At 41.6% G+C, this 27,862-nt stretch overlaps 1 protein-coding gene across 28 annotated transcripts in view; it reads left to right on the top strand.

Moving 5' to 3' along the window:
• CAMK2D (calcium/calmodulin dependent protein kinase II delta) overlaps positions 1-27,862 on the top strand; it is a 118,083-nt gene that overhangs the window by 30,677 nt on the left and 59,544 nt on the right. For all 28 annotated transcript variants that reach the window (XM_027658965.1, XM_027658962.1, XM_027658982.1 and 25 more), the window contains one exon: positions 15,255-15,314. In XM_027658965.1, the coding sequence (XP_027514766.1) occupies positions 15,255-15,314 (60 nt within the window). The remainder of the gene's footprint in view (positions 1-15,254; positions 15,315-27,862) is intronic.

The raw sequence follows: 27,862 nt of genomic DNA, 5'->3' as shown, positions 1-27,862 counted from the left end.
ATAAAAGGCAACAGAAGGGTTTGTACAAACCCCGTGGGAGGAAAAAGTGAAGCAAGACATGCTCAATAAATCTTTTGGGTTAGGCTAAAATATATGGAAACAGTTTACTTTGTGCATATGGGTTTCTTTTACACTGTACCACTGCTGCTTCAATGGATTCTTAAAAAAAAAACACCAACCAGGCAGCAGCTTAATTTGTGACTGCTTGTAATTCAACCCTTAGGGAGAAAGGCAACAAAATAGATGATTTTCAGTGTCTCTCTCAGTATTAGGTGTCTGCGCTACCTCTGGAGCCAGTTTGTGGTGCTGAACAGCCTTTTGGCTGCAGACACAGATACTGAGATTGTTATGGTAAAAACTGGATTGTAGGATGTTTGAGTGAATTTTTAATTAGATGGGAAGCAGCTCCAGGAGCCAAGTTCTTGTAGCATGAGTCATGATTTGCGTGCCGTGGAGCAGCTCCATCAGTGAGAGTTCTCCCAGAGTAATGACTACAGCGCTGGCCCGGTGCCAGGGAAGGGTGCGAGCTTCTGGCTCTGCCTTCTGAGGTGCTCCTTAGCTCTCTTCTGAGCTCTAAACTCTTAACTGAGAAAACAATCTACCTTTTGAGAAGTGTTAAGTTCAGGGATGTGCAGAGGTAATGGTGCCAGCGATATTTGCAGTGGTAATGAAGATTTTGGTGCTCTTTTGTCCCTCAGCACCAGGGTCGGTCAGTGCCATGCGAGGTTTTGTTTGCAGTGTTTAGGTGTGGGAGCTGGGTGGGCGAGGACTGGAGGCGTCTGTGTCCATACACGATGCATAATAACCTTGCCCACAGCTGGGCAGGAACACAGGTTATGATTCAGGCTGGAAGAATGTGAAAGTGAGGCAATTCCGAGTCATGTTTTCCATGGCACCGGCACCGGGCTCTGCTGCACGGCGTAAGGGAGTTTGTCACACTCATCGTGCCCAAGCTGAAGTTGCCTGAGGAGCAAAAAGGGGGCACATTCCAGAGGCAAATCTGATGAGCTGGGTTTGTGATGCTGTTGCATGTTCTGTTCAGTAGGTGCAACAGTAAGTGCCAGAAATCAACCTCTATCCACCCCTACTTTGGGGAATTAAAGGTATTTCTGCTGGCAGCCTCATCCTGGTTGTCTTGCCAGCGAGGATCTGTCCTGATGGACATTTCCTTCAAGTGGGGTTACCTGAGCAGTCACAAAATGGTACCATGAGCAAAGGTGTGGAGTGGCTACAGTTATTTTGGGTATCTCAGAGCAGGAAGTTCATGGCAGATTAGTCAGGGTGTTGCTAATAAAATAACAATTACCTAAGCAGCCAACTTCTTTGCATTCTTAACGTGGGAAATGTCTACTCAGTTGCACAAGTGGAATCTTGATATACCGGGAGGGGAGAGGGCTTGAGGAATGGGTGTGCTCTTACTAGTTCCTGTGATGGCATGAAACAGGTAATTCTCTTTTGAGATGGGTATTGCAGAGCTTGGTTTAACGTCAGTCCAGACTTTGGAACCCTCTACAACTGTTCTCTCGAGGAATGAGGATTGTCGTCTTCATTTGGAACACTTGTGTGTGAAGACACCGAAGCCACGTGTCCGTGACAGCGAGCTGGTGTGGGATTATCCATGTGGGAGTCCTTCACCCCGAGGGCTCACGGAATTGTCGAATGGCTGAGGTTGGAAGGTACCTCCGGAGGTTTTCTCACCCAGCCCTCTGCTCAAGCAGGGTCACCCACAGCAGGCTGCCCAGGCTCATGTCCAGCTGGCTTTTGAACAGCTCCGAGGTGGAGACTTCATAACCTCCCTCCCTGGGAAACCTGGGCCAGTCTGTCACCCTCACCCTAAACTGATGAGCTGCACTGGGAAGAAGCTGAGATTTGCTTTGTGCAGTATCAGTCCTTTCTGTGCCAGTTCTCCTGGGTGTTTTAGGAGAAGAGGAGGTGCTGTGGTCCTTTTCTGTGCTGAACGAAAAAGTCCTTTCATCTCCCAGGCTTTCCAATACACATACTGGCTGTGAGCTCTTGGAATTAGCTGAAAGGACTGTGGGCAAATACAGTATATGAGTAATGAATTTCTGTTTTAGAAACTCGCTGTAACAGTGGTACTATTTCCCCAGTGCTTTGCCAGCGATTTAATTAGAAGTGGCAGTTTTAATTAAATAACACAACTGGAGGCTGGGTTATTTCTCTCCTCTGGTTCCTTCTCAGTTTCAGCAGAGAGGGTTTTTTTCTGCAGTGTATGTGGTAAGTAGAATATTCAGCTGTACCATGGAAACCACATGAAATGTGGTTGTTTAATAATAGTGGTGCATAACATTCATAATTTAAAGTATTTCCACTAAATAATATTTTTTCAGTTCTCCAGCAGATTCTAGAAAAGCAATGACAATACCAGAAGCTGATACTTAGAGGGAACAAGAATTGAACAAAACAATTTTTTGTTGTTTTTGTTGGAAATAACCTCTCTCTAGTTGAGAGGTTTTCTGTTGAGTAAATTGAAATTCTGCCCTTTGACTCTGAATTACATTTAATTCTCGTGGTTTAGTTGTGGTTTGGGCTGCTTTTTTGGGGGATGGGTTGTCACAAGTGTTTGCTGGTTTTTGCCAGTGCCCTGTGCTGTGATTTTTCAAAGCCATACTTGCATCAGGAATCCGGATTTGGCAGTAGAACACCTCTAACATACCCTCTCTAATTGAGTAATAAAATTCCTGACTTCAAGTGACTACATGGATATTTAGAACAAATTATGTTGATGTAAATACATTGTTGATGTAAATATATTCTTATACATTTATTTTCTCTAAATCATCGGGCTAATCAAATTCAATCATTTCCCAATTAATATTGATTACTTTCTTGTTTTCTTTTGTAACATCAGTAAAATACTGTGCAATGATTACCTTTGAAAATGTTCCAATTTTACTCTTTAAGACAGCTAATACCAGTGATACTCCAGTTTTTCCCTTTTAGATAGCTCATGTTAACCACAGTGCCAGAGCTTGGAGTCTCTGGAATATTAGAATATCTTCCCTGGGTTTTTATTTACAGAAACAGGGGATAAACATTCATTATCTAGATGGGCTATTGACTGGGTTTGTTATATCCTGGAGAGTGTGTGGTTTTAAAAGATTGATCCTATCTTTCCCTCTCTAAGTGGTGGCAGGGATGAACCTGACACCCTGAGAAACTGAAAGGCATCAAGTGTTCCTTTACATAAGTGGGATTATTGGGTGGTTCTTTTATTTTCCCGAGGTACAGAATGATTTACTCACCCTGTTTGCTTTGCCAACAGAGAGATAACCCAGTTTACTAGCGTTTCCCAAGAAGCTTGGGAAAAGGCCAGGAGCTTGGGAACTGACACTACACGTGCAAATACGTAAGTGTTAATTCCCTTAATAGAGGGGCAAAAGCTGAAATCCCTTTAGGCAGGTTTTGTGCAAGCACTGTCCATTAAGGAGGATGTCTTGCCTCCTGGGAATTCCTGCTGCAGCACTAGATGATGACTTAATTCATACAGCAATTCTACCTCCTTACACTTCCTTTGATTACCTTCCATACTTTGATTATATTCCATACCTTAGGGGTATAACATACTGCACAGACCACATGTTTAAGGGAGAGAGCTTGTTTACACAATAAACCCCAGAAATTTGTCAAAAGCTGAGGTTTAAATACCTGTTAATGCTTGCTTGAACTTTTATTTGTAGCGGGTTTTAAACATTCTGTTTATTCTCTCCTCACCTTGCTTAAAAGGAAGAGAAAGCCTCAGACTTACTTGCCTGGGAGCATCTTTATTCACTGCCTGTAGAGCAAGTGAAACGATGCAGCTGTCAGATAGGACAAACTATTTAGGCATGTCTTGCTGCAGTAAGACCTGTTAGGGATTACAAGGCAAAAAAAACCATTTTCATAGAATCCTAGAATGATTTTGGTTGGAAGGGACCTTGAAGACCATCCAGTCCCATCCCCATGCCGTGGGCAGGGACACCTTCCACTGCACCAGGTTGTTCCAAGCCCCAACCTGGACACTTGCAGAGATGGGGCAGCCACAGCTTCTCTGGGCAACCTGTGCCAGGGCCTCCCCACCCTCACAGGGAAGAATTTAGTCCTTGTATCAGGTCTAACCCTCTTGTGCAGCCTCTTCTCCACGAACTAAGCGAATTGAGTTACATAAAAGTGATTTCAAAAATAATGTCATGACAATCCTCTTTTGAAAGAAGTTCATACTCCTGCAGCTTGGAGGTCACAACATCAGCATCCTGCTGTCAAAGATGGCTGGAATATAAATCCTCAGATGGTTAAAAGCTGTTCATGCACATGGTATTTGAGGAGGAGATTTGTTGTCATTATGAGCAAAGACTTAGAAACTTGGCAGAGCAGGAAGAAAAACAATACAGTGGGTTAGTCATAATCCACTTCTTTGTTTTAAAACAAGGCAACGGACGGAAGACAATCAAATTACAGCTTAATGTGGAGCTCCTTTCTGAGTTTATTATTTTTACTGCTTTGGCTTTTTATAGGCCAAGTAGAATGAAATACCTACTTTACTTATGACCTCCTATGTTGTGAAGGCTGAGCTTTAGCCATTAGGATATTTTTATTAACGCAGTAGTATCTTTAGTCCTGTAATACTAGTCCAGCCCACTGTTATTTTTGAAGAAATATTACTGTAGACATGTGCTTATGTATTCTTAGCATTTCTCTTTGTTATGAAAAGCTTTGGCTTTGATGTGCTGCTTAAATTTCCTCTGAGTCATCATGGTAGTTGCCAAACCATTGTTTTTGTTCTATTTGGACTTGATTCTACTTCTACAGTTGTTTCCTCCTAGGGGGTTAAAGTCCACGAGCTTTTATTAAGATAAATGTCAGTGATTTCAAGTGGATTTGCATAAAAGAAGCCCTTACTCTCTGGTAGGATAAGTCATGTGTAATGTTTAGTTTTAAGGTAGCAGTGACTACGGGAAATATTGGAAATAAAAGTTGTTCACCTTTTCTGGACAATGGAATTTCCCTTTCTGTTAAATATGGAATTCACTCTCATCCCAAGCTGTCGGTGAACTGAACATCCTCACCGGTCATCTTCTGTTTAAAAACATAAAAAGGTTTCTCCCTCCCAAACAATGAATGCAACATCTTGTTCTAGAAATGACATCAAGGCAAAAGATGGTGATCAATGATATGCTTTCTAAAAATAAGCATTGCCAAAGTGAAGAACTTAAAGTCAGAGTTTAGAATTTGCTCTTTGCAGCAGCTTCAGAATCAGTATCTTACTCATGTGTATCCCAGCCAAGTGGCTGTCCTGGGTCATGACTTGGTACCAGTCTTACATGTAGTAATTACTCATTTATATTAAGATTAGCTGGCATCAGTCAGCAGGTCACGATTTATTTCAAGTTAAAAAATCATTTGGTACCATAGTTTGCATATTGCTGTAGCTCACAGTGATTTTCAGCTTTGTAGTAATCTGAGGGGCTTTTTTTCTTTAACTGTGAGACAGTGCTGTTCTAACAACATTTGCAAGGGTGATGAGTATTTCTCATGTGTGTCTCACAGCATTATTTCAGAACCCGAGGTACTTGAAGATGCCATCAAAATTTTAGTTGCCAAACACAAGTCTGTTGAGAGTTTCTAATGCTCTTCGTGGATTTAATGGGTTTAGGATGGGGGTGTGTAGGACTGGAGTTCAGCAAGGCACTCAAGGATGTCCTGCAACCCATCCCTCTCCAGTGGAGTGCTTGAGATGCTTTAGTGCTCCTTAGTGCTGAGTCAGTGCCTCAGATTCCAGGCTAGATGATGCATTTTTCTGAGCTGGAAAAAAATATCTTAGGAGTTGAAAGGAAGAATTGGCATTGACTCAGCCCTAACGAGCACCCAAGCAAACTGCAAAGTTACTGTGACTTTTGGCAGGAGATGAGTTAAGAAACAGAAACAATGTTTTCCGTAATGATGGTTTAGAGCTATTCATTCAGGATCAGCTGCATAAGATTCCGTATCAGTGTTGGTGTCTGTGAAAATATGTGAGAGAAGGATGCAAGGATTTAGTGTTTGGTTGAATGACTTGTCAGTGCACGAGGGGATGGGTAGGAAGCCTTTCAGACAGATGCTTCATGGGACCCAAGTGCTGATTCAGCAGCATTTTTGTAATTGCAAGTGGTTTCAGTCCCATTTCAGAAGGTCATTTATGATGCATTTAGGATTTTCTTCACGCCGCCCTCTTTAATCTCCTTCTCCACAGCTGTCAAAGTGTACGATGCAAAAAGGTGGCGAGCACCCTGCAACTCCAGTTGTTACATATTCCATTCCCGGGGTGAAAGGAGAATGACTGAAGAAGATTTGGCTGACTATCTGCTATAAGAATTGGCAAATCTGAGTCACAAGGGACAACACACTGGTGTAGGGACAGAAAGGGGTAGCAAGGGGAAGGCTGAGGGTGAAAAGTGCCTTCAGGTTTTCCTGCTGAGGCAGATGTCACAGTTGCATGAAGATCTGTCAGGGAGGTGGTACAAGGTGCAGCACTGGACAGAAGATCAGATTAAAAGAGAAGATGGGAGCCAGGGTACACAGAGTTAAGTGTCAGGTGCAGGTTGGTTGGCAAACAGATGGAGGTGACCAGGTGATCAAACTCGCACTTCTGGCTCTCAGGGCCTTTCTGTTTACTTTGGCACTGAAGAGTTTCACAGCACATCACCCAGTTTCACCCACTACATAAACAGATGTGCTGTTTATGTAGTATCTAAAATATGTGAAAGATGTAAAACTTCTGTATATAATTTTGCATATATTTTATATAATAAATATATTATCAATTAATGCATATATTGTATATCAATTAATGTATGTATATATGTATATCTTTTAAAAGGGAAATATATCTCCTCTAACCTGATGAGGGTATTTACCTCAGAAATAGGCAGGATGCATATAAAGAATAATTACTCTTTGTTCTCTAGGGACTGTTGTTTAAAGCTGATTTCACCCATGCCAGTGTGGTTTGCTGGGACAGTGCAGCAGTTTCAGACTTTTACAGATACTTTTCCTGCTTTTCGAAGTCAGAAGAGTGAAGTGAGTGATTTGCCAGCTGGCTGTTTCAATCCACAGCAAATTAGAGTATGAAAAGGTGAAAAACCAGGATCTATCAGCCCAAAGTCAACACTGTGTGAATGTGTGCTCGTAGGAGCTGTTTAAAGGTTCCCACCATCTGAGTAAAATCCAGTGTCCATTCTTACCGTTCTGTTGGTCTCTCCTCTCTGTTCATTGTGGACATCATTAAGCACAAATCAGGGAAAAAAGTGAAATCGTGTGGGCTTAGTGCTTTGCTCATAACATCACACATTGTCTTTACTCCTTTTGTCACCTCGCTGAAGTCACGGACTCCTCGGTTTCAGCTGCGCTACCAGAAACTGAAGAAACGCAGGAATACTCAGCACCTTTGGGTCACAGGTGTTATAGAAATCGGGGCTAAAGGGTCTTGATCAAGTGGCCTGAAGGCACTTGCACCATCTCTGTCTCTAATCTGTGCTTTGTAGGCAGGAATGAAGTCCCTGCGTCCATTTATCAATTTCTCCCACGCTGGGGATGGTAAAATATTAACACAGAAAGCGGGCGGGAAGTGGAAGAAAGCCCTGCAGGAACATCAGCCAGCTGAGAACTGCTATTGTTGGGCCTTTGCAGCTGAACACAAACGTATCTTTTGTTTTCCTGATGCCCTGGGGCAGAATATGAGGCTCTACAGGTGTGGCTTTTATTCATTATTTTACAGAGCATCCTGAATTAATATCTTTTGCTTTTCCTTGATATTCAGAAGACTGGTCGAAGAGAAGTGTGTATGCGAACACAGAAATAACTGGAGGCATCCTGGGTGCCCTGATTTCTGCTCTGTTGATGCTTTTGACCAGTGGCCTAATAAAAGAACTGGCTCTGCTATTGTTGTTGCATGCTCCTACCCATTATGGAGCCACGTATCCATGGAAAAGATGTCTTGATGACAATGAACACCTGGCGTGGTTCTGCTCAGGAAACATTAGGAGAGGTGGGTCAGATGAGTACTCGCAGTGTCTGTAATTGTTTATTGTAAGAATGTCCCACTTTCTGAGCTATAAATACCTGCAAGAGAGGAATAAGTAAGGACTGCTTTCAAATGTCTCCCCAGGAGCAGGTAGTGAATGCTGGAACGTTCATTTTGAAAGAGTGCTTTTGGGAATGGAAGGACTGTATTCCTTAGCATTTGCCTTCTTTAAGAATAGTGGAGGTTTATCTGTGAGCATCGCTGTAGCATGAACTCAGTAATGGAAAATTCAAAGGGCTGTGTGATGTGCTGTTACATGAATAAACGTGGTTCTTGTTTTGTCTTCCAGGCTGAAAATGAATGGGTTACAGATTGCTAAAGGTCTATAAATTGTCTTTCATAAGAACCAGCTCAAGCAGGGGCTCAGTAATACTGTTGGTCCCCACTGTCATGGTTTAACACCACACAGCCTCACTCATTCACTCCTCCCACACCCTGCAGGAGGAGGGGGGAGAGAATAGGAAGAAATAAAATTAAAACTCGGGGGTTGTGTTTAAGATACTTAAATAGGACGGAAAAGGAAGGGGGAAAAAATAATAATAAGGTTGATGATGAAAGAATTAAAATATACAAAACAAGTTGATGCATGATGCAGCTGCTCAGTGACCAGTGCCCACCTGGTTCCTGAGCAGCAGCCCCCAGCCAGTTTGTCACAGAACGTTTGGGGTTGGAAGGGACCTCTGGAGATCATCCAGTCCGACTCCCAGGTAAAACAGGTTCACCTGGAGCAGCTTGCACAGGGTTGTGTCCAGGCAGGGGTTGAGTGTTTCCAGAGAAGGAAAATCCACAGCCTCTCTGGGCAGCCTGTGCTGGAGCTCAGTCTCCATCACAGTAAAGAAATTTCTCCTCGTATTCAGATGGAACTTCCTGTGTCCCAATTTTGTGCCTGTTGCCCCTTGTCCTGTCTGAGGATGTTATGGAAGAGAGAGTCAAAGCTTTGCTGGAATCAAACAATATATATTTTTACTTTATATATTTATGCTGAGCATGACACCACGTGGTATGGAATGTCCTTTGGGCCAGTCCAGGTCAGCTGTCCTGGCTGTGTCCCCCTCTCAGCTTCATGTGCCCCCCAACATTATCTCTGGTGGGGTGGTGTGAGAAGCTGATTAGTGTAAACACTAAAAATCAACATGGTATCAACATTATTCTTATCCTAAATCCAGAACACAGCACTATACCAGCCACTAGGAGGAAAATGATCCCAGCTGAAACCAGGACACCCAATAACGACTTCAACTTACAGAAATGGTGAGGTCTAAGACAGAGAACTGGACTGTTTCCAGAGCCTTAATGCTTCCTCAGAGAGAAGTTAGAGAATGCATTTGGTGCAGTTAGATTGTGTACAAACCACATTCCTGGACTTAAAGCAAGTCTCTGTTGCAGTGCTGTTCCTATACACAGCATACCCTTAGACCACAAATATTTACATTCCACGAAACCCAGGATACTTCATTGTGCTCTGTGCAGTTGTCAGCGAAGTTGACAAGATCAGGGGGGTGATGGGGGAAGTTTTTTGCTCTGTTAACCTGTGTGTCTCCCTCTCTGAGCTACAAAGATTGGTTTGCATAACTGCCAAGGTTATATATATAAAGATATATAGAAAGAACACGGCTGCAGTTTCAGTCACCCAGGCTTCACATCTGACATTTTGACGTGACTGAAATTTAAACTTTCTTTGATGCCTTTTCTCTTTTTTTTCCCCCCACAGCAAATTTTGCAGCTCTGTGGGTTTTTTGGCCTAGAATCTGCACCCACGGAAGGGTTTATCTTAGTCTTAACATTTCAGTTTTACATATTTTTACTACAAGCAGCACATTTATTTCTGAAGGGAGAGTTCCATTAACTTTGTCTGTGCCACTGCATTGTAGCAACATCATCCATAAACTGGTTCCAGTCCTTTTTGTTCCTTAGAAGTGAGAGGGCAAAGTTGGTTTGGACCACCTGTGTTCCTGTCAGGAAGCATCTCTGCCTCCTGTTCCATGCACAGACAGTGCATGGAATTGGTGCCTTTGTTTGGGCACATGCATGGCCTTAATGGTGTCAGTGCAGCCTGGGGACTGGCCCCAGAACATCTGCTTTGAGCAGATGTTCTTTTGGATGATTTAATAAAAAACAAGCATTCAGGGAACCAGTGCAAAGCTGGAGGGGTCCCCCCCTGCAAGTCTGCAGCTCTGCATGTGGCTGAGGTCTGGGGTGGGAGACCTCCAGAGCTGTGTCCTTGTGTGGTGTGGAACGTGTGTGAACAACAATGCCCTAAGTCAGTGGGGAGACTGTCAGCCCGTTTGTGTGCATCCCCCCCTCACATCAGTTAAAAAATCCTGGTGCTCCCGTGATAAAGGAGCGCAAAGAAAAGGTTTTGTTCCTCAGTGGAACATGCACGGACCTGCCAAGCTGTTCTCAGTTCTAAACCCTTAATCTTCCAAGTGTCCTGGATGCGGTGAAGAAGGGTCAGATCTGACACGGGCTCTTAGTTGACCTCAGATTGTGCCCATGAAAAAATCCCCATTCAGCAGCTCCCTGCCTTAATGTTACCAGGTGTTCCTTGCACACCCCAGAAACTCCTCCAAGGCTGTGTGGTTAGGTTCTCCCTGGCCCCTGAGCTGCCTAGAAATTATGTGGAGCAGGGCTTAAGTTTTTAGGGAAGGGCTTCATCTCCTTAGCAGGCTCAAAGCTCTCTGACGCTTGGTTCAAAGACCTTAAACACCTTTTGTCTCAGGGAACAGTCTCTTGATCTCTCTTGTTAGGATAGAAGAGCTTATTCTGGTGAGATTTTAGGTGCCCAGAGGTTACATTCTGCAACAACAGTTTTAAATTCTAACAGAAACAAAAAAGCACAAAGGAAAGAGATATTTTAATGCTCCACAGGGTTTCTTTTTAAAGGAAGCTTTTTTTTTTTTTTTTGTGAAGAGTGAGCAAAAGAAAATCTTTTTAGTCAGTTTAATATAAAGAAAAAAGTACAGCTGTGTCCTAGTACATCCTGTTGTCAGAATTTCTACATTTTAGATAGATGGCTGTGTTGACAAGTGGTGAGCAGCAGGCATTTTGCTGTAGTAATAAGCTCAGTTTAAGTGGTCATGCAGGATCAGCATTTGGGTTAAGAATCCTGACGTCTTAATGGAAGAAATTTATGCTGAAGACATTAATTATATACCCCTTTAATTATAAAATATGTTATGAGGTAATCCAAGAAATGGGTATAGTCTGTGTGTGTAAGTTTTTGTAAGAAAGTAAATACTGATACTATGGAAAACAAACTGTTACTTTGCCTGATAGGAACTCTATGCAGACAGTCTAATTTTCTGATGCAGGTGTCATAAATTGTAATATTAGATTATTAGAACATTGTCATATGAATGAGGATTAGTTCAAGTCTTTACATTCATACAGTCTGTCAGTGCCCCAAATTTTACACATCTATATTCTGTTTCAGGTTTCACAGAAGTGCATTAGTTATTGTAAAGGCTGAGATTTTTGTGGTTCAGTGCATTAAATCTTTTTTTTTTTCCCCTTTTTCTTGGCTCCATGTCAGATTAAAGTTATTTGTAGGTGGCTGCAAGGATTTTTCCATTAATAAACCCATATTATTCTCATTGCTGCCTGGTTTCTGATTGTATCAGTGCTTCACAGGCAGTGATCTTTTTCCAATCTTGATAACTGGCTCTTGCTGTGGTAGAGGCCATTGTTCACAAATGGAGACTTGCTTTCATAAAATAATCTAGAATGCTTTCCTTCTTCTGCATTTGCTTTACTGCTTCATGAGCTTCTTACTCGTATTTGTCATTTAATTACAGTTTCTTATGTAGACAGTGCAGGAGGCCTGTTTGTAATTGAGTCTAGGTAATTAAAAGAGCAAAGGAAGCAAGTATATAAATGTACGTGTGCGTTCCCTTTTTATTATGTGTGTGGCTTTAAAGCTTGGCTTCCTCTCCCTCATAATCATTATTCCCGTTTCTGGGTAAACTGGCAGCTAAAACACAATTTTAGCTATGAATTATATGCTGTCAAAATTGAGAGGAATTAACTTTTTGATTTCAATAAGTGACCTATTACTAGATTTATTTTTTTCTAGAGCTTTTCCTCTGATACTGCTGTAACACAAACGTGTTATGGCAGATGCTACCACAAGCTTCCTCAGGATTTGGGGGGGTTTGCTGCCTGCTAGGTAGTTTCTCTGGCTGTTCTCTTCGTGGTAGGACACTTCTTTCCCAAGGAACTGGGTCGAGCAGCACACCTTACACTTCAGATGTTTGGGAGCTGAGTGCTCCAAGTATTTCGGTTCAACCTGCCCTTTGACATTCACCTTTAGCTCACCAGTAACTGAGACCTGGCAGAAACCAGGGGAACAGAAATAGATATTTATCTCCAGCATTTGCAGTGGCATGGGCTTGGAAATAAGCTGAGTGGAGAGAGGAAGGAACACAGCATTCCCTGAAACTCGTAGAAGAAACATGCAGGTTTTTAAAGGAGAGCTGAGTACCCCACAAAGTTAAATTTACATTTGGTTCCCTTCCAAAAACTTGCATACTACAGACTTACTCAGAAAGTTTCTGAGTAACAGTTTCCTCTAACAATGCTAAGGAATGTTTTAATTCTTTGGAAGTGCAGCTGTTACCTTCTGGAAGTTAATGTCCACTTAAATCCCTGAGTCAGGGACTGTCTGATGCTCTTTGTGCTGCCTTGGGGCACAGTGTGTGTGCTGTGAGGTACCTCCAGTCACTGGCATTGCCTTTATATTAGATGTAGTAGCAATTACTGAATGAGTTAAATGCAGAGAGCTCATTACTCTAGTTCACATGACACCAGAGACCACCTAATTGGCGCCTGTCAATATACTAGTACAGTTTGGAGGGAAAATCTGGGAACATTGTAATGCAGGCAATAATTATGATGCAACCTTTATATGTTGCAGCACATGCAGCAGTGTTTCTGAGTAAGATGTTTTTGTGGTGACTTGCAAAAAGATCAGGCATGCTTTTTTAATCAATACAGTTCTTGTTCTTGTATCACACAATCACAGTTTAGCTTCTCCTCGTACCTGGAAGTGGGCAGCTCTAGGATTTGTTATTTGAGCCCACTGCCATGTGTGCAAGTGGGAGCTGAATATTAATCTCAGCGTGGTGTGCTGTTAGCCTTTGGTAGAACATGATCCTCAGTTATCCTGGAGTTTTATGGCACAGCCTGGAGCATCTCCACAGGCACAACCACCTCTGACTGGGTGTTGTGGCCACATGACCAGTGGGGCATGTCCTTGCTTTGCCAGTAAGCTGGAAGTGTGAGTAATGATTGTGCTCGCTGGCTGCTTTTAACTGGGAGGTCTTACAGCGTGGAGCTTTGTCTCTAAGAAAACATATTAATTTATGAAGGAAATGTATTTTTTTCGGAGAAATATAATAGCTGTAGCATCAGAGCATTATAAAGTTTCACAGGCAAGAATTTCTGTAGTGGAATAAATGAAGTACGTTGTTCAGTTACAATGAGTGTCACTTCAGCATTCAGCACTTCAGTCAGTATTTCAGTACCTGAACGTGTGCAGGTACCCTTTATTGTTTTAAGCAGTTGATGCCAAAATGTGATGTCACAGTGACGTCAGTGGGAGCCCAGAGCTGCCTGAACTTTGCAGGTTTAGACTCGTGGTTTTCGGTTAAATGAAAGAGCTCCAACTAGTTTATGCTCCATCAGCTGAGAGTTTATTTCACCGAGTAAATTGTGAAGTAACAGTTACTTGTCTGGTTTTTTCACCTTGTTTAATTTACTGTCTGTCCCCTGGAGCAGAAGGAGCAGTTGTATCATGTTCGTACTCCAGATCACCTCGCCCAGGTGGTGCCTTCCTGCTCTGGGGGTTCAGAGGGCTCTCAGCTGGAGTGAGATGATCCTGAAGGTCCCTTTGAACCCAAACCGTTCCAGGATTCTATAAAAGCAGTTAAACAACCAATGCAAACGTTTAATGGGTGTGAAAAGTTAATCCTATCCAGTATCAGTTCAGAAGCTGTGGTGTAGCAACGAATAGCAAAGCAATTTCAAATGTTTATACTCAAAATTGGAGATGAAATTCTCTATTGTATCCGTGTTATTCCTGAAGAGTCGACACAGGATGTTTTTAGCACTTCATAGAAGACTCTGGGATACCTTCCAGGTTTTTGGCTCTGCTGGCTGATCCTGTGAGTATAGAGGTGGTACAGAACTGCCTTTGAAAGCAGGGCTGGTCGTGCCCCGGAGATACAGCTCTGATGCCAAATGACCAATAGGCCCTGGATTGGTTTTTTTTCTCCTGAGACACTGATCGCATTTTCTTGTTTCTCCTAAGCCCAGCCTAGCTCAGTTTGCTTTCAGATCATCTCCTGTGTGCTGAGTGTAATGTGGCAAGAGCTCAACCCACGGTTGGGTTACAGCCAGAGCTGATTGACATTAAGGGGCTGTAACTGGATATGTCTGTGCTTGTGTTTCGAACTTGCTGCAACTCAATTTCTCCACATAAAACCTCAGTGCAAGAGTTTAGGTTCCTAAAAGAGCTTTCAGCTTAATTGTGCAGATTTTTAATTTATTTTTTTTTAATTTTTACTGTCTGAAATTTATTTTTTTTTATTAAGGTGAAAGAGAGTTAAGCTGACATTTTCTCATACAACTGGTGTAGTCTCTGAGGCCTCACAGAATATGACAGTTCAACTGGCAAGTGGTGACTAGCTCAGGAACTATCCCAGTTCTTAATAGAGTGTAAAAATAATCTGAGCTTTTAACATGTGCAGAATTGATTCCATTTGTTCTTATTGTTGGAGTTGACTGCAAATATTGGGAAGTACAAATGACAGAAAAATTAAAGTTTTCCTTCTTGTTTTTTCCTCCAGATTTAAAGTTCTGGTTTACAGACTTAAAGTGCTAAGTGTTTTAAAGATGTTGTTTGCTTTTTCTGTTTTATTTTAAATCCGTTGTTATAGATCTTTTAAACCCAAATATCTAAAACCTACATATCTAACTGTCTGGCTACTTTGCAGTAAGGATTGAGCTTTTTAATTTTCTTTTAACATGTGTTGCAAAATTATTAACCTTTTAGAGTTGTCATCCACAGCAACTTTTTCTAAACTTGTTCATTCCATATCACCCGATGCTTTTTTTTTTTTGTTTGCTTCTCTAAAGCAAATACACTGAACTGTGTTAATCTTCATACTAAAAGCAATTGTTTTGCTTTCCTTTGTTGCAGATCACCAGAAACTGGAAAGGGAAGCTAGAATCTGTCGCCTCTTGAAGCATCCCAATATTGGTAGGAACTTTTCATTGCTTCATACAGTATATGTCAGTTTAGAAAATGGAGGGGAAATGCAAAATAACGAGTACAAATAGCAGCTCAGAGAAGTCAAGGGCAAATATCTCCAGGCACGACTGTTTCTTCATAACGTGGTGCTCCCTGTGAGTTCTGCCATGGGATGCAATATCCTGATAGATCACCTAAAGCAACGTGCACTGTTCCATCCTTAAGCTTTTGCTCTCTATGCCAAGTGTTTGGGGTTTTTTTGTGCAGGGTGTAGGAGGAGTTATTTCCAGTACTGCCCATGACTTTTGGAGACCTGCAGAAGAATTTCAGCTAACAGTGTTTGTGTTGCAGAATGTGGATAGAGTTGTTTTTGCTGAAATGCTTATTTTATCCTGTATTTTGTGTTTGAGATTCTGCTCTTCTGCAGGGAAGATAGGTGGATGCAGAAAACTCTGCCCCTTTTATTTCCACAGTTGTGTTTTCTACTCATGTAAAGCAAAAAAAGTTATTTGGGAGGGTGGGGTGTGTCTGTCTCCTTCCTTTAGAAACAGTATAAACAGGTAAGTACCTTGATCTTTAAGGAACTGTAGCTGGGTTTTTCAGTTTTTCAGACGCTGAATTAGTTTGCCAAGGGTATCACTCACAGGAATATTTGCTGTACCTGAGACTTCTTGTTCCTCTGTCCCCATGCACGTTCTTGAAAGTTGTCCTCAGAAAAACAAGTAATCTCACTGAATGTTTTAATCAAACACGTATGCTTGGCACTCCAAAAGCACCTGGCAGTCTGCTTGGTCTTCCTTCTGGTTAGTTCTCCTCCTTTTCATTTTTAATTTGGAAGTATTAGGGACATTTTTAGATGAATATAATTGTTTCGTGGCTGGGATAAAATCATCTCCTTCCTTTTAGTAATAAACATGAATTGAAAACAAATGTACCACTGTTCAAAAATGAAATGTCAATTCTCTGAGGCAGCTCCCTTAAGCCTCGAGCTTTGACATAGAAATTTGTTTAAGGAGGAAGAATAGTGATGTCTCTGTCATTTTACCCCCTCCAAAGTTTTGTAAAGTGGTGGAAGACCAGGGTATGTACAATTCCTTGTGGGGAGAAGTTGTGGTCACACATCTGGTGCTATCAGGCTCTAAAATCATTCACTTTGCTGTAACTGCAGTGTATCTCTGAGTTGGAACAAGCCAGGGAAGATGAATAAAAACCAGTAATAAACGGATGCAGTGGAAGGGCTGAAGTGCACAGAGCTGAGCTGAAACAAAAGTCTAAATTGGTGCCATGTGATCACGTGTCTGCAGCTTGTTGAGCAACTTGGACCAGTGTGGGATGTGGTCCAGATGCTGTGTGTTCCACATGGAATATTTATATTTGTCAGGGTGTGACTCGGGAGTGCCAACAGGCACTGGCAGCTTTGGTGACAGGCAGGTAGGGCTCGAAGTCAGCACTAATTCTGTGCCTCACCACCTGCACCAAGGGGCACAATCCAAAGCATCCTGGACACAGTGTTCTGCCCCTGTTCCGAAAAAGATGCCATGTTCTGGATCTGCCCAACAGAAGAGTTTTCATGGCCTGGAATTAATATGCCAGGGTTTGGCAGCAGGCGTTGTATTCTGTCATCGTTGAGTCTCTGCTGTCAGCTGTTCTGCCAGCTCTGCCTGTGTAGCTAAAAGGAACTTGTCAACAATAAGTATAATTTAGAAAATAAATAAAAGAAATTATAAAGAATAATTTTTTTATGTGATTTCTAGAGGAAAGCAGAGATCTGGTTTAGTTGATTGGACAGTTTCTCAAAGATGAAATCCCTGGTTTTCTGCATGTTCCTCCAGTGTAGTTTTTTTTAATTCCTTGTCTTTTTGAATTACACATTCATTGCAGGGCACAAAATTACAATTCACTAATCCTTTCTCTTGTCTTTCACCTTATTCTTCTTTATTCTCCCTAGTTAGCTTGATTAAGTCTCCCTTCAAAAAGTGACTTCGTGTGAAGGTGTCAGTTCCAGGTTAACTTTATTTCTAAAACAATACCTATATGATAATAGCATTGTATGGTCTCCTCCATTAATTATCTTCCAAATCTTGGACTGTACCAGATACTCCAGAGTGTAAACCCTTTGTTAGTCACCTTTTTCATACTTTGCCTGCAGTCAGAGTGAAGCAGCACAGCGGGGGGGAGTCACTTTTTTGATTTTAGCCTGTGAGTAAACACATTGTACTTTTCATATAGGCAAGATTTTTTGCTTTAGAGAAACAGTTGAAAAAAAAAAAATGCTAAGCACTGGAGATATTTTCCAATTATCTTTCCAGAGAAAACAGAGAATTATCAAAAACTTTTACAGATCACTTGGTTTTGCATTTCCTAGTTAGGCCTCCAATTAGTACCTAACTAGAAAAATATTTAGTTTTTTAGTTATTTCATCAGGATAAGAAAGATTTCAGGACTAAACTTCTTAACAATGGACATACCTATTTTTAACCTCCCAACAATGCCGTTTTTATATCCATTTCATATCTTATTGGCCGGTTTTATTTAATCAGTGCCATTACGCAGTTTGGAACTCTCAGGATGACATTTAAAAAAGGCTTTCCACAGTACTCTGCAGTCAGAGGTACTAAACTTCAGAAGTTCCTCTGGTATTGGCAGAGGAGTCTTAAAATTGGATTGGACTGTTTTCATTTCTTTTAAATGCCGAATTTGAGCAAATGATTTGGAAAAGTTTATGGAGAAAATAGAAGTTTATGGAGAAAACAGAAGACTAAATCAGAATTCTTTCTTTCAAAAGGGTAAAACTTTTTTTCAAAAGGGTAAAATATTATCCATGGTAATATTTTCACTTCGGTTCCTCATTTGAATCTCCCCACAGAATCGCTGTAAACAAAACAACTGTGAGGAAACAAACATATTTCCTGTGGACTTTTTGGAAGTATTTATGAAATCAGATTATTATTTCAGGGATCAACATATCTGCCAAATGTTCACGAGTAGGGTGTTTAAATAGGTATGGAGGGAGATTAATTCTTATTAGGCTTTTCTGCTGAAGGAGTGATTCTGAAGTAGAGCAAGATACCTTGAAGTAGTTGATTTCACTTCTTGTGCAAGCAGAGCTCCAACATATCTCTGAAAGCTGAACTTCTCTGTCCAGACTCTGTTTTGCACATAACTAATTCAGGTAGTTTTTCAGCATCTCTTTATTTTATTCTTTCTTTTCACAAATCCAAGATTTCTTCTCTATCCAGCTGTGTAGTCACAATGCCTAATGAATGGCATTTAGAAAAAAAATAAGGAAAGTGGATTAGACATAGTATTTCCTGTTCTCCTTTTTCAAATCTCCATTTCCCACTTCAGTAATGTATATAGGCAAGTTTGTTTAAAACCCACAGAATTTCCTCATCCTTTCCACCTGCAATTGTTCCTTACCAATACTCATTGCTTACATTGTGATTTCTGCCTCTTCTCACCTCACTTCTTTGTATCTTTGTGGTAGAAAACGAGTCCTGCCGAATTTTGTGTGGGAATTAAAGTGAGGCAAAATCCATTAGGTGAACTTCCAGGCCTCGGGAAGAAACTTTGTGGGGGCTCAGAGTCCTTCCTTTCCAGTCAGTCTTTGGCAATACTGGTATTTTCTCCTCTTCCAGCATTTCTTGAGTAATCTGGCTTCTGTTCTGCTGTGGTAGGAAATTTCTGGGCAAACACATCTCGTGTTCCTGTGGTAACAGAGCTCCTGGGCTGCAGTGCTTTGTCCAGGAGTCTGATTCCCAGCACGGCTGTGTTTCTCAGGTTCTTACCATGAGGACGTGGCTGTAACATCACTGTGTCCAGGTTATCTTTTTTTGCAATAGATTTTAAAATGAAAGCCTTGCTGTTTGGAGAACACAGTGCTTTTCCTTTCTAAGACTGCACATCAGGTTACATTAAAAGCTTCCTTCCTTTGCTGAACAGATACCCAGAAAGGATTTGTCGTCTTGTGTAACTATTCCTTTTCCAGCAGTTATGCATACTAATACTTCCAATTTTTTAATTTAGAAATTTGGAAAGCAAATTGCTAAGGAAAGTAATCTTCACCAAGATAACATTGCATCTCTTCACCAAGAGTTCCAGTGTCATTTTCCTGTTTTCTGTTCTTTATCTTCTTTTGGATTTCTAGTCTTGCAATCCACGTATTTTTGGTGGTGTAGCATTGTTGCACCATCTTAGTATTGCTTTTGCTGTTGATTTACAGCCTGCTTTGCCAAGTTTGGTGTATGAGATCCCAAATGATGATAAAATCTACATTAGCCTGATGATGCAAGCTCTGACCTAGTCTGGAAAACTATTGATTCAAACATGGTGCAATTGGGGTGTCTTTCCCAAGCTGAATTTGCCCATGATCTGCCTGTTGCCCCCTCCTCGGGGGGCAGTGTAAGATACATCAGGCAGGATCTATTAGTCAACTACTTCAGGCTCAGGTCTGACTCTGATGAACCTTCATCCCTGCCCAAAAGGCAAGAGCAGATTTTACTGACATGTGGCAGCCCTTCAGGTGATAAATGAAGTCCCTTTGGCAGCAGGACAGGTTGTCCCTGGATGGCTCTGTAATTCAGGGTACTTAGAGGTAAGTAGGGCTGCCAAGCAGAGACGGTGCCATGTCAGCCTTAATAGGCCTGAGCCTGTTCCTGCAGGTCTGCCTGCCCAGCCTGGGTTTCACCTCCCCACAGCAGCACAGCCCACGAGCACAGAGGCTGTTCCAGTCCTCATGGAGGGGAAAATGAGAAACCGCATATTGCCTTGTCCTTTTTGGACCCAAGTACGTGCATGGGACTTCATAAAGTCCCAGGAATCTGAAGAGAAACACTATTAATATACGAAAATAGGGACGTGGTAAATCCTTTTTGAATTTGGTTTGACTTACTGTGGCACAGCTGCGAGTAGCTCAGCTGGCATTAGTTAAGTTTCTCTATAAAGTGAGTGAAAATCAGGCCTGTTCAGGTTTGGTGGATGTTGTTCTTTAGCACGGTGTTTATTCTGGGCTTACTTTCAGGTTTCACTCTTTACATCAAAAATATATAGTTCTTTCCTGATGCAGTGAAAATGATACAAATCCCCAGCTACGTAAATTTATGCTCGATAAAACATGGCCCTCGGGGATATATTAACTATAGCTATGCAAATAAATAAAGAAATATAGCTCTTCATATAAATATGAAGCTTTTGTTTACGTGGGACTGATGCATCAGAGGCTCTCACTTCCTTTAATTATTTTTATTGCTTAGATGAGCTGATCGTTTCAACAATTTTAAATCTCATCCATTCTGTTGAATTAATTACATTTGCAATTTCTGTGATGATTGAGGTGAACCATTAGTTCTTGAGCGAATTAAAATAAACCATCAAGAAACCAAATAAACCAGTGATATAACATGATTTCATACTTAATGTAAAAAGCAAATTTAATGAGTATTATAAAATAACAGCTTCAGTGTTTAAGCTCAGCCGTGGCTGCAGAAAGCAGCTGACTAGTGAAGTGCAACAACTGAAAACAGAAGGTGGTTTTGCAGTTGCTATTTGTGAAATTAAATGTACTGGAACGGGACTGAAGCAGGCAAGAACACACAAGGAACAAACATCGTGGGGTTTGTTGCAGCTGGTTCTTCTGCAGGGTCTCTTATTCTCAGCAGTTTTTGTTATTGCTGTGCATTTCACTCCTTTTAGCTGGTGAAGTTTTGAGTATGTGGTTGATGTTTAAGAGGAAAAGGCTGAAAGTTTTAACTTCTGATGTTGTAAGAATTTGAGGGGAAGGGCTTTCTGTGGAGCTGCTGGTGGCCCTAAAAGTGAGTGGAATATCAAAAAAAAAAAAAAACCCAACCAATAGTTCAAAGACTGTAAGTTATTCAGTGCTAATCAATGTGTCAGTAATTTTCGACATGTAACATGTGAAGCAGATAATTTGGCCTGAGTGCACCAGCAAAGAAGGGTGGAGGCAGCTTCATTGGGTGTCACAGCTTTTGTCTCTGTTTCCCTTGCAGCATAATCCTTTTACTCTGGTAAAAGTGGCATTGCCACTTTAGGTTTTGCTCTTCTGGGTTACTGTGGAGCATAAAAATGTCTTTGAGCGTAGACAATGCCCCTGCTCTTTGCCGTGCTGCGTTAATTCGCTTTCCTTTTAATGGAGCACGAGGTTATTCGGGCTCGAGGGAAGCACTGCTGGTTGTAATATCCCTGATAACTGTGGCAGCACCCAGAGCAGACTGAGGGAATGAGGGTCTGCTCTGATTTGCCACCAATTCTGTCATTTTCTTTCCTCACAAAGTGTATGCCTAATTTGCACCAAAATAGGGGATGATAAAGTATAAATCAAGTGTGAACCAGACCTTGAAGCATTTTCCATGCTGGCTTAGAGCTGGTTTTGTACGTTTCCTTAAATGCATGAAAATTCTTTTCACAGTGTGTCTGGGTTCTTTTAAACATCTTCTCTTTCCATAAAGTCTGTTCTGCTTTTGCAGCCACTCATTTTAAATGTAAAATAGAGTAATCCACAGAAACAGGGAAGTGGGATTTAAACACCTCTCTTGAGGAACCTGCTGCAGGGGGGGAGCGCTCGGGTGGCTGCTGCACTTCCCATCTGTATTTTCATCTCTTTTTTTTGTTGTTGTTTTGCTTTCTGTGTGTGCTTTCTGGAAGGAAGAGTTTCATAATTGCATTGCTGACTTCAAGTAAATAAGCTGGATTGAAATGAATTGCTCTCTCTTTGCACACACAGGCTGGATCTTTGAGAACTTACTTTTTTTTTTGTTGTTTGAAAGCTTTGTTTATTATGAATCTGCAACCACGTGTTATGCATAGGGGTAGACATCATGACTCCCAGCTAAACCACAAATATGTAATTTTCCTCTGGACCCTTTCCTCCAAAAACAGAGATCTCTACTACTTCAGCTAAACTAAGCTTTTTCTTTCAGTCAAGCCAGCACAGACAATTTAGAGCATTTTTAGGGGATATTGTAAATTCTGCTCCCTTTGCTTTTGCAGACAGTGCTGCTGATGGTCTAGTAGGTGGATTTTACTCTAGTTCTTGGATTGATTCCCAAATACTGTGAACCTTTACTTGAGTTGGGGGTGAAAAAAACCCAAACCTGAACTGAAAAAGAGTAGCAGAATATTCAGTAACCTGGATGGATGTCACTGTTTGGATGGTGTTAGTGCAGCTCCTGCATGGGTGGTAAAACTGCTGTGGGGTGCTTTCCATGATAACCCAACTCCAGCCTCGGCATTCCTGGCTCTGAGCTCAATTCTGTGGGACACTTCTGTCTCAGCCTGTTTCCTTTTCCAAGAAAAAGTAGGGAGTTACCATTCAGGCAGCATTTGTTTCTCATGCAGCCTAAATCTGCCCGTTTGGAGTGTTTGGCATCCCAAGCCAGGGAGGGTGAGCTGTCAGCTGGTACATTCCTGCTTCTGGAAAAGGTCCCTCCAAGAAGGCAGTGTTTGTGTTTGGCTGTCTGTGCCACCTCAGAGCTGATCCCACTCTTAACCCCTCCTCATTTCTCTGTGACATGCAGAAAAGGATAAAGTCAACAGTGGGACAAGTGAGAGGGAAAGGAGGAAGGGTGGCACAAGTGGAGAGGAGGAGGAGGCGCTTGAGTGAGGGAATGGGGCAATGCTGGGGATGTGAGCTGGGAGCAGCAAGAGGCAAAAGGAAGGGCTCCTGACTTTGGACCATGGATCATGTTTTGACTTAGGTGATCATAAAGTAGGAGTGGAGCTCTGGAAGCTCACTGTGGAATGTCTTAGCTCCTTTTCCAAAGGGGTAGAAAGCCAGGAAGCTCATTAGGAGAGGGAATTTGTGGGGCTACTCCCATCTGCCCAGACATCTTGCTTTGCTTACATGTCCTGTCCCCTGTGAAAAATCATGGAATCATGTGGGTTGGAAGGGATCTCTGTAAGTTATCCAGTCCCAACCCCCTGCTCAAGCCATGCCCAGTAAAATTAGATTACTGAGGGCTCATCCTGCTGAGTTTGGAGGCTGTCCAGGAAAGGAGATTGCACAGCTCCTCTAGGTGCTACTGCAGTTTTTGACCACATTGCTGTCCACAAAAATAAATAAATATAGAAATAAAAGTGTCTTTATGCCTAGCTGGGATTTTGCATACTCCAGCATGTGTCTGTGGCCTCTTATCTTGGCATTTGCACCCTGGAGAACCCTGTTTCATTCTCCAAAGTCTTTTCTGTTGATCAGCCAACAAGGTCCTGGAAGGAAAAGTGGATATTGCTGAATACAGCTGCATCCCTGTTGGGATGTTTCTGTTCTTTTCCTAAAATTACATCTGCTTTCATGTTTAAGTATTGTGACATAAAACTCTTAGGAATGCAGCTTTTCTTTGGTTGCAAGCTGTGCATTTGGAAGTGCATTTTATATGCTGGCCTTGTGCTTGTGATGTCACATGGAGAAATCCCTTTCCCTCTTGCCTTTTGCATTTCCTGTGCATCTTCTGCATCCTTCTAGCAAGTGTTTCAGCAGTCCTTTAGGATTTTCCTTGCTCCTTGAAACCTTTGCCTTTAAAAAGTCACAAAGTCCCTTTTCATCCTGTTTTTGATGCTCTGCTGCTGGGAGTATCTGTCAGAGCCATGGCATTCCAAAGGATGCAAGCTGGCCTGCTTGGCTTTCCACATGCTGCACCCTGGCACACAGTGAATGCTCTGACCCTGCAAATACCACCAACCTCCATCCCTGGCAGTGGATAAATAGCTCCTAATTGCTCAGTTCAGGCTGGGTTTTTTTCAGATCTAGGCACTGAAGACTTTCCTACTCCTACAAAAGTGCTGATCCAGGCTTTTTTTTTTTTCTCAGTTGAGAGGGGTTTAATGATACCTCTCTCCTCCCAGTCACCTTCTAAATTTGGAAGTTCTTTTTTTAGTGGCTTCACCGGAGTGTTAGTATTCTCATGGACTGCCCATGGGAATGTGCTTCTAATTTTAGTTTGTCCTCTGCGTGTCTGTCTCCTTTAAATACATCCAGCTTCTCATTCCAGCCACACTGGGCCAAGCATGACACTCTGCTCCTGATACTTGTGTCTTGAGGATGTTCTGGTAAATTGTATTGTAATCAAATCCACGGCTTCTGCCCTCGTGCTGCACAGCAGTGAGTAGCACTCACGTATCAGCAACTGTACCATCCAAATAGTGCTGTTTAATTCATGTATTTGTCATGCATCTATTTGTCAGGTGACCTTGAGAGCTATTTAATTTATATTTGATCTGATGGTGGTGGTGTTATTGCTGGGGTTGTGTGGAATTTGACTGTGCAGCCTTGCCGGGAAGGACTCGGTTGATGGTCTAAAACCATAATTGCTGCTGAGTGGCTTGCAACTATCTGCTGCAGGAGATATATTTTGGGAGTTCCTGGATGTGCTAAATGAGAGGAATATTTAGAAAGAGATTTCACCAGCACTAGTAGTCTGGTTTTGAGAATACAGACTGGCTTCAGCTCCCTCCTGCAGCTTTTCCACCCAAGTTTATGTGGGTTGTCACTGAGTTAATTGCAGTCTTACAAATGGTCCCACGGGACAGGACAAACTCTCTAATTTCCATTTATTGTGAGACTGTGATTAAAAGACAATGGCAGCTTCTCATCATAAGCCTCAAGTTTGTCATCTATTAAGTTAATATGCATTCCCTGCTTTTTGTAAAACAAACACTTTGAATCATTTGGGATCCTCATTGACTCGTGAACTTGCACGTTAGGAAAATGACAGTAATTTATAGCTGCTTTCAGTTGTGGGAGCGGGACTTCCTGTGGCAGTTAATTGATGGAGGGGGAAGGCACATTCACTCCGAAAATAATCCAGATGGTGTTGAGCCCAGCCCAGTGGATAGAGATGCAGCGGGGTTATTATGGAAACACTCTGTCTGGGCACAGCACTTGGAATTGCTCAGGCTCTGGGAAGTTACTGAAAGCTCCTGTGAATGGGGTTGATCTCTGGGATGATCCCGTTGCTCACAGTCAGGATATTCAGGATTGATGTTTGTGAAAGAGGGCACCGAGGACAGAAATGGCGCTATAATTATGCTTTAGGTCTGTCCCATCCATTTTAGGTCTTTTTCCTCAAAGTTGGTAGCACAAAATTTGGGGACCTGATCCTGGGAAAGTGGCTTTAAGCCCTGTTCTCCTGCACAGATATAAAAAACCCATCAGATAAAGGAAGGGAGAAGCTAAATTTACAGTGGGGCTGTATAACATAAGAAAGTATTAGGTTAATTCCACAAAATATAGAATTTTCTTTGAAGCTGACTTCATTGTCCTAGAAGTAACTTTTTTGGCTGGAGCAGGTCGAGGGCCTGCAAAATGCTGCCATCACTTCAGAATAAAGCTTTTTCTGATCTCTGAGGACTTCTGGGCATTACTGCATAATCAAGAAATGATTTAGAGATTATGTTGACTTAGTATGAAAGGTGATGCCTACTGTGATTCGGTGAATGGGGTGGTTGTACTGCATAAAGGTCTTCAGAAAATGAGCTCAAACCTGCTTGTCTCATGTTTTTAACCACTTCCCTGAGAGACGTGACTACTTTTATATTGCATTTTTATGGGTTTTCAACTTCTCCATCTTACAGAAAAGAGGATGCAAGGCATGATCTTCACTGCCAATCTGGGGCATTTGAAGATCACACAAAGATAATGATTAAATGAGGGACTGGCAGTAGGAGTTACATTTGATGGAGCACTTCCAGCACAGTGGTAATTAATGTTAAACTTCCCACGTAGGAAGTGGAATCTTAGGTCTGGGTGCCTATAAAAGCTGCCCAGCTTAATCAAAAGCTGATTTATTTTTAAACTGATGTAGCTATTTCTTTGTGGCCACCTACTGCTCTGTAAACTGGGTAATTGGTTCAGTTTAAATTAGCTGATGCTTTGTTTTAAGCTGAATTAAGGGAGCATAAACTTTGGTTTTATGGTAGCATAATAACATAAACTGGAGCATTTTTCTCTTGTAGACAAAGGTCTTCACAAGTAATATTTGTAATGCTCACTCCACAACCTGCAGTAAAAAATAAGGGCAGATAAAGTCCCTTTGTGTATTCTGTTGTCATCTTCCCACAGGAAGGGGTGGCAAGAATTCCCTGGAATGACTTCATTTGAAAGTAAATTAAAGTTTCCATTTTATAGGTTATTTATTCCAGTTTGAGGTAAAATGAACTTTACAGCTTTATAGTTACTTACTGTTTACAAGGTCTTAAGTGTAATATTTGTGAAAAACCAAAGCCCAGTAGCAACTTTTTCTGTATTTTCAGGAGATCAGCGTGACAGCAATGATAATTTTGACATGTAGAGGTATATATTGAAAGACTACATTCGGCCTGTTTTATGCAGTGTCTCACATATATTTAAGGGCAGAGTGTACAAGAGAGGGTTTTTATCCTCTGGTTGGCAGCAGGATGGTTCTGGGAATCGACTGAGGCAATTCCAGTGATGACACTGGGAGCTGAATGAGACAAAACACAATTACTTGTGTTTTCTGTCCTCCCCAACACAGGACTGTTTTAGCAGTGAAATTTATTGTTTTGGTTTTCTCTCCAAACCCACGTTCTTGTATGGAAATTATTGCTGGAAATGGAAAGTTCAGCCTCATGGAAATACGGGTTTGGTTCTTTGTTCTAGCTGGAAATGAAGACAGTGGGTCAACCTGGAGTTGTGTGGATGTCCTGCCCAACAGATGGAGTCCATATGGAAGGGACTTCTGCAAATGTTTACGTGTGTTTATCAGTGTGAGCGGATTTGTTTCAGATTTTTGTGCTGCTCAGGTTCTTAGAGTGGTTAAGTGCCTTGGAACAGCCAAGTGGAATTCTTTCTGTGGCCATTTGAATCACAGCTGGGGGAAATGAAATCCTTCATAATTAAGGATTGCAGTCCATTGAACAGCAAAAAAGACCTGCTTGCTCTGTGACATTACATCATCATTTATTAAGTTCCTCATTAAGGTAGGTCATTTACAAACATCTTGTTTACTGTAATTTATTGATGATGCTCCACCAAAGTGATTGGGGGACTCTTCTAAATGGGTTCTAGAAAAATTTTCAGTTGGAGTTCAGTTGAAGTATATTTTCTTCACAGCAGAAAATGCCTGGGTAGTCACAAATTTGAAAGCAGTTCCTTTAACAAAATTAATATTTGCATTTTAAATCGGTGTTGGGTGTGGGTTTGGATTTCTTCTTTTTGTTCTTACAGCCTGAAAATTATTTTTTACTGTTATTAGTAAAGTTTAAAATTCTCTGCATCTTGAGGGGAAGAAATGGGCAGGAATGTCAGGTTTTCAGTCAGGCATCAGAGACAGGGAGGAGTGCATAATGTTTATTGTAGGTTCACTAATTGAATTAGGATAAATAGACCATCTAACAGACTATGGAGTTGGTTCTTCAACCCTGCTGCATTTCCACGGTGTTGCAAAGTCCATGGAATATAATGACCTGAATAATAATTTTAGGGAAAAGGGATTGATGCTTTAGTTGTCTCCAGCTGCCAGAATGACCTGTTTTAAAACTTGAAGGTCCTGGTTCTCCTAAAGCATTGAGAGACCAAAAAACAGTGA

The sequence above is a fragment of the Corapipo altera genome, unplaced genomic scaffold (assembly GCF_003945725.1).
Source record: "Corapipo altera isolate COAL_440 unplaced genomic scaffold, ASM394572v1 255, whole genome shotgun sequence".
NCBI classification, from domain to species: Eukaryota; Metazoa; Chordata; class Aves; order Passeriformes; family Pipridae; genus Corapipo; species Corapipo altera.
The sequence above is the reverse complement of the archived record's forward strand: the minus strand, read 5'-3'. Positions and strand labels throughout refer to the sequence as shown.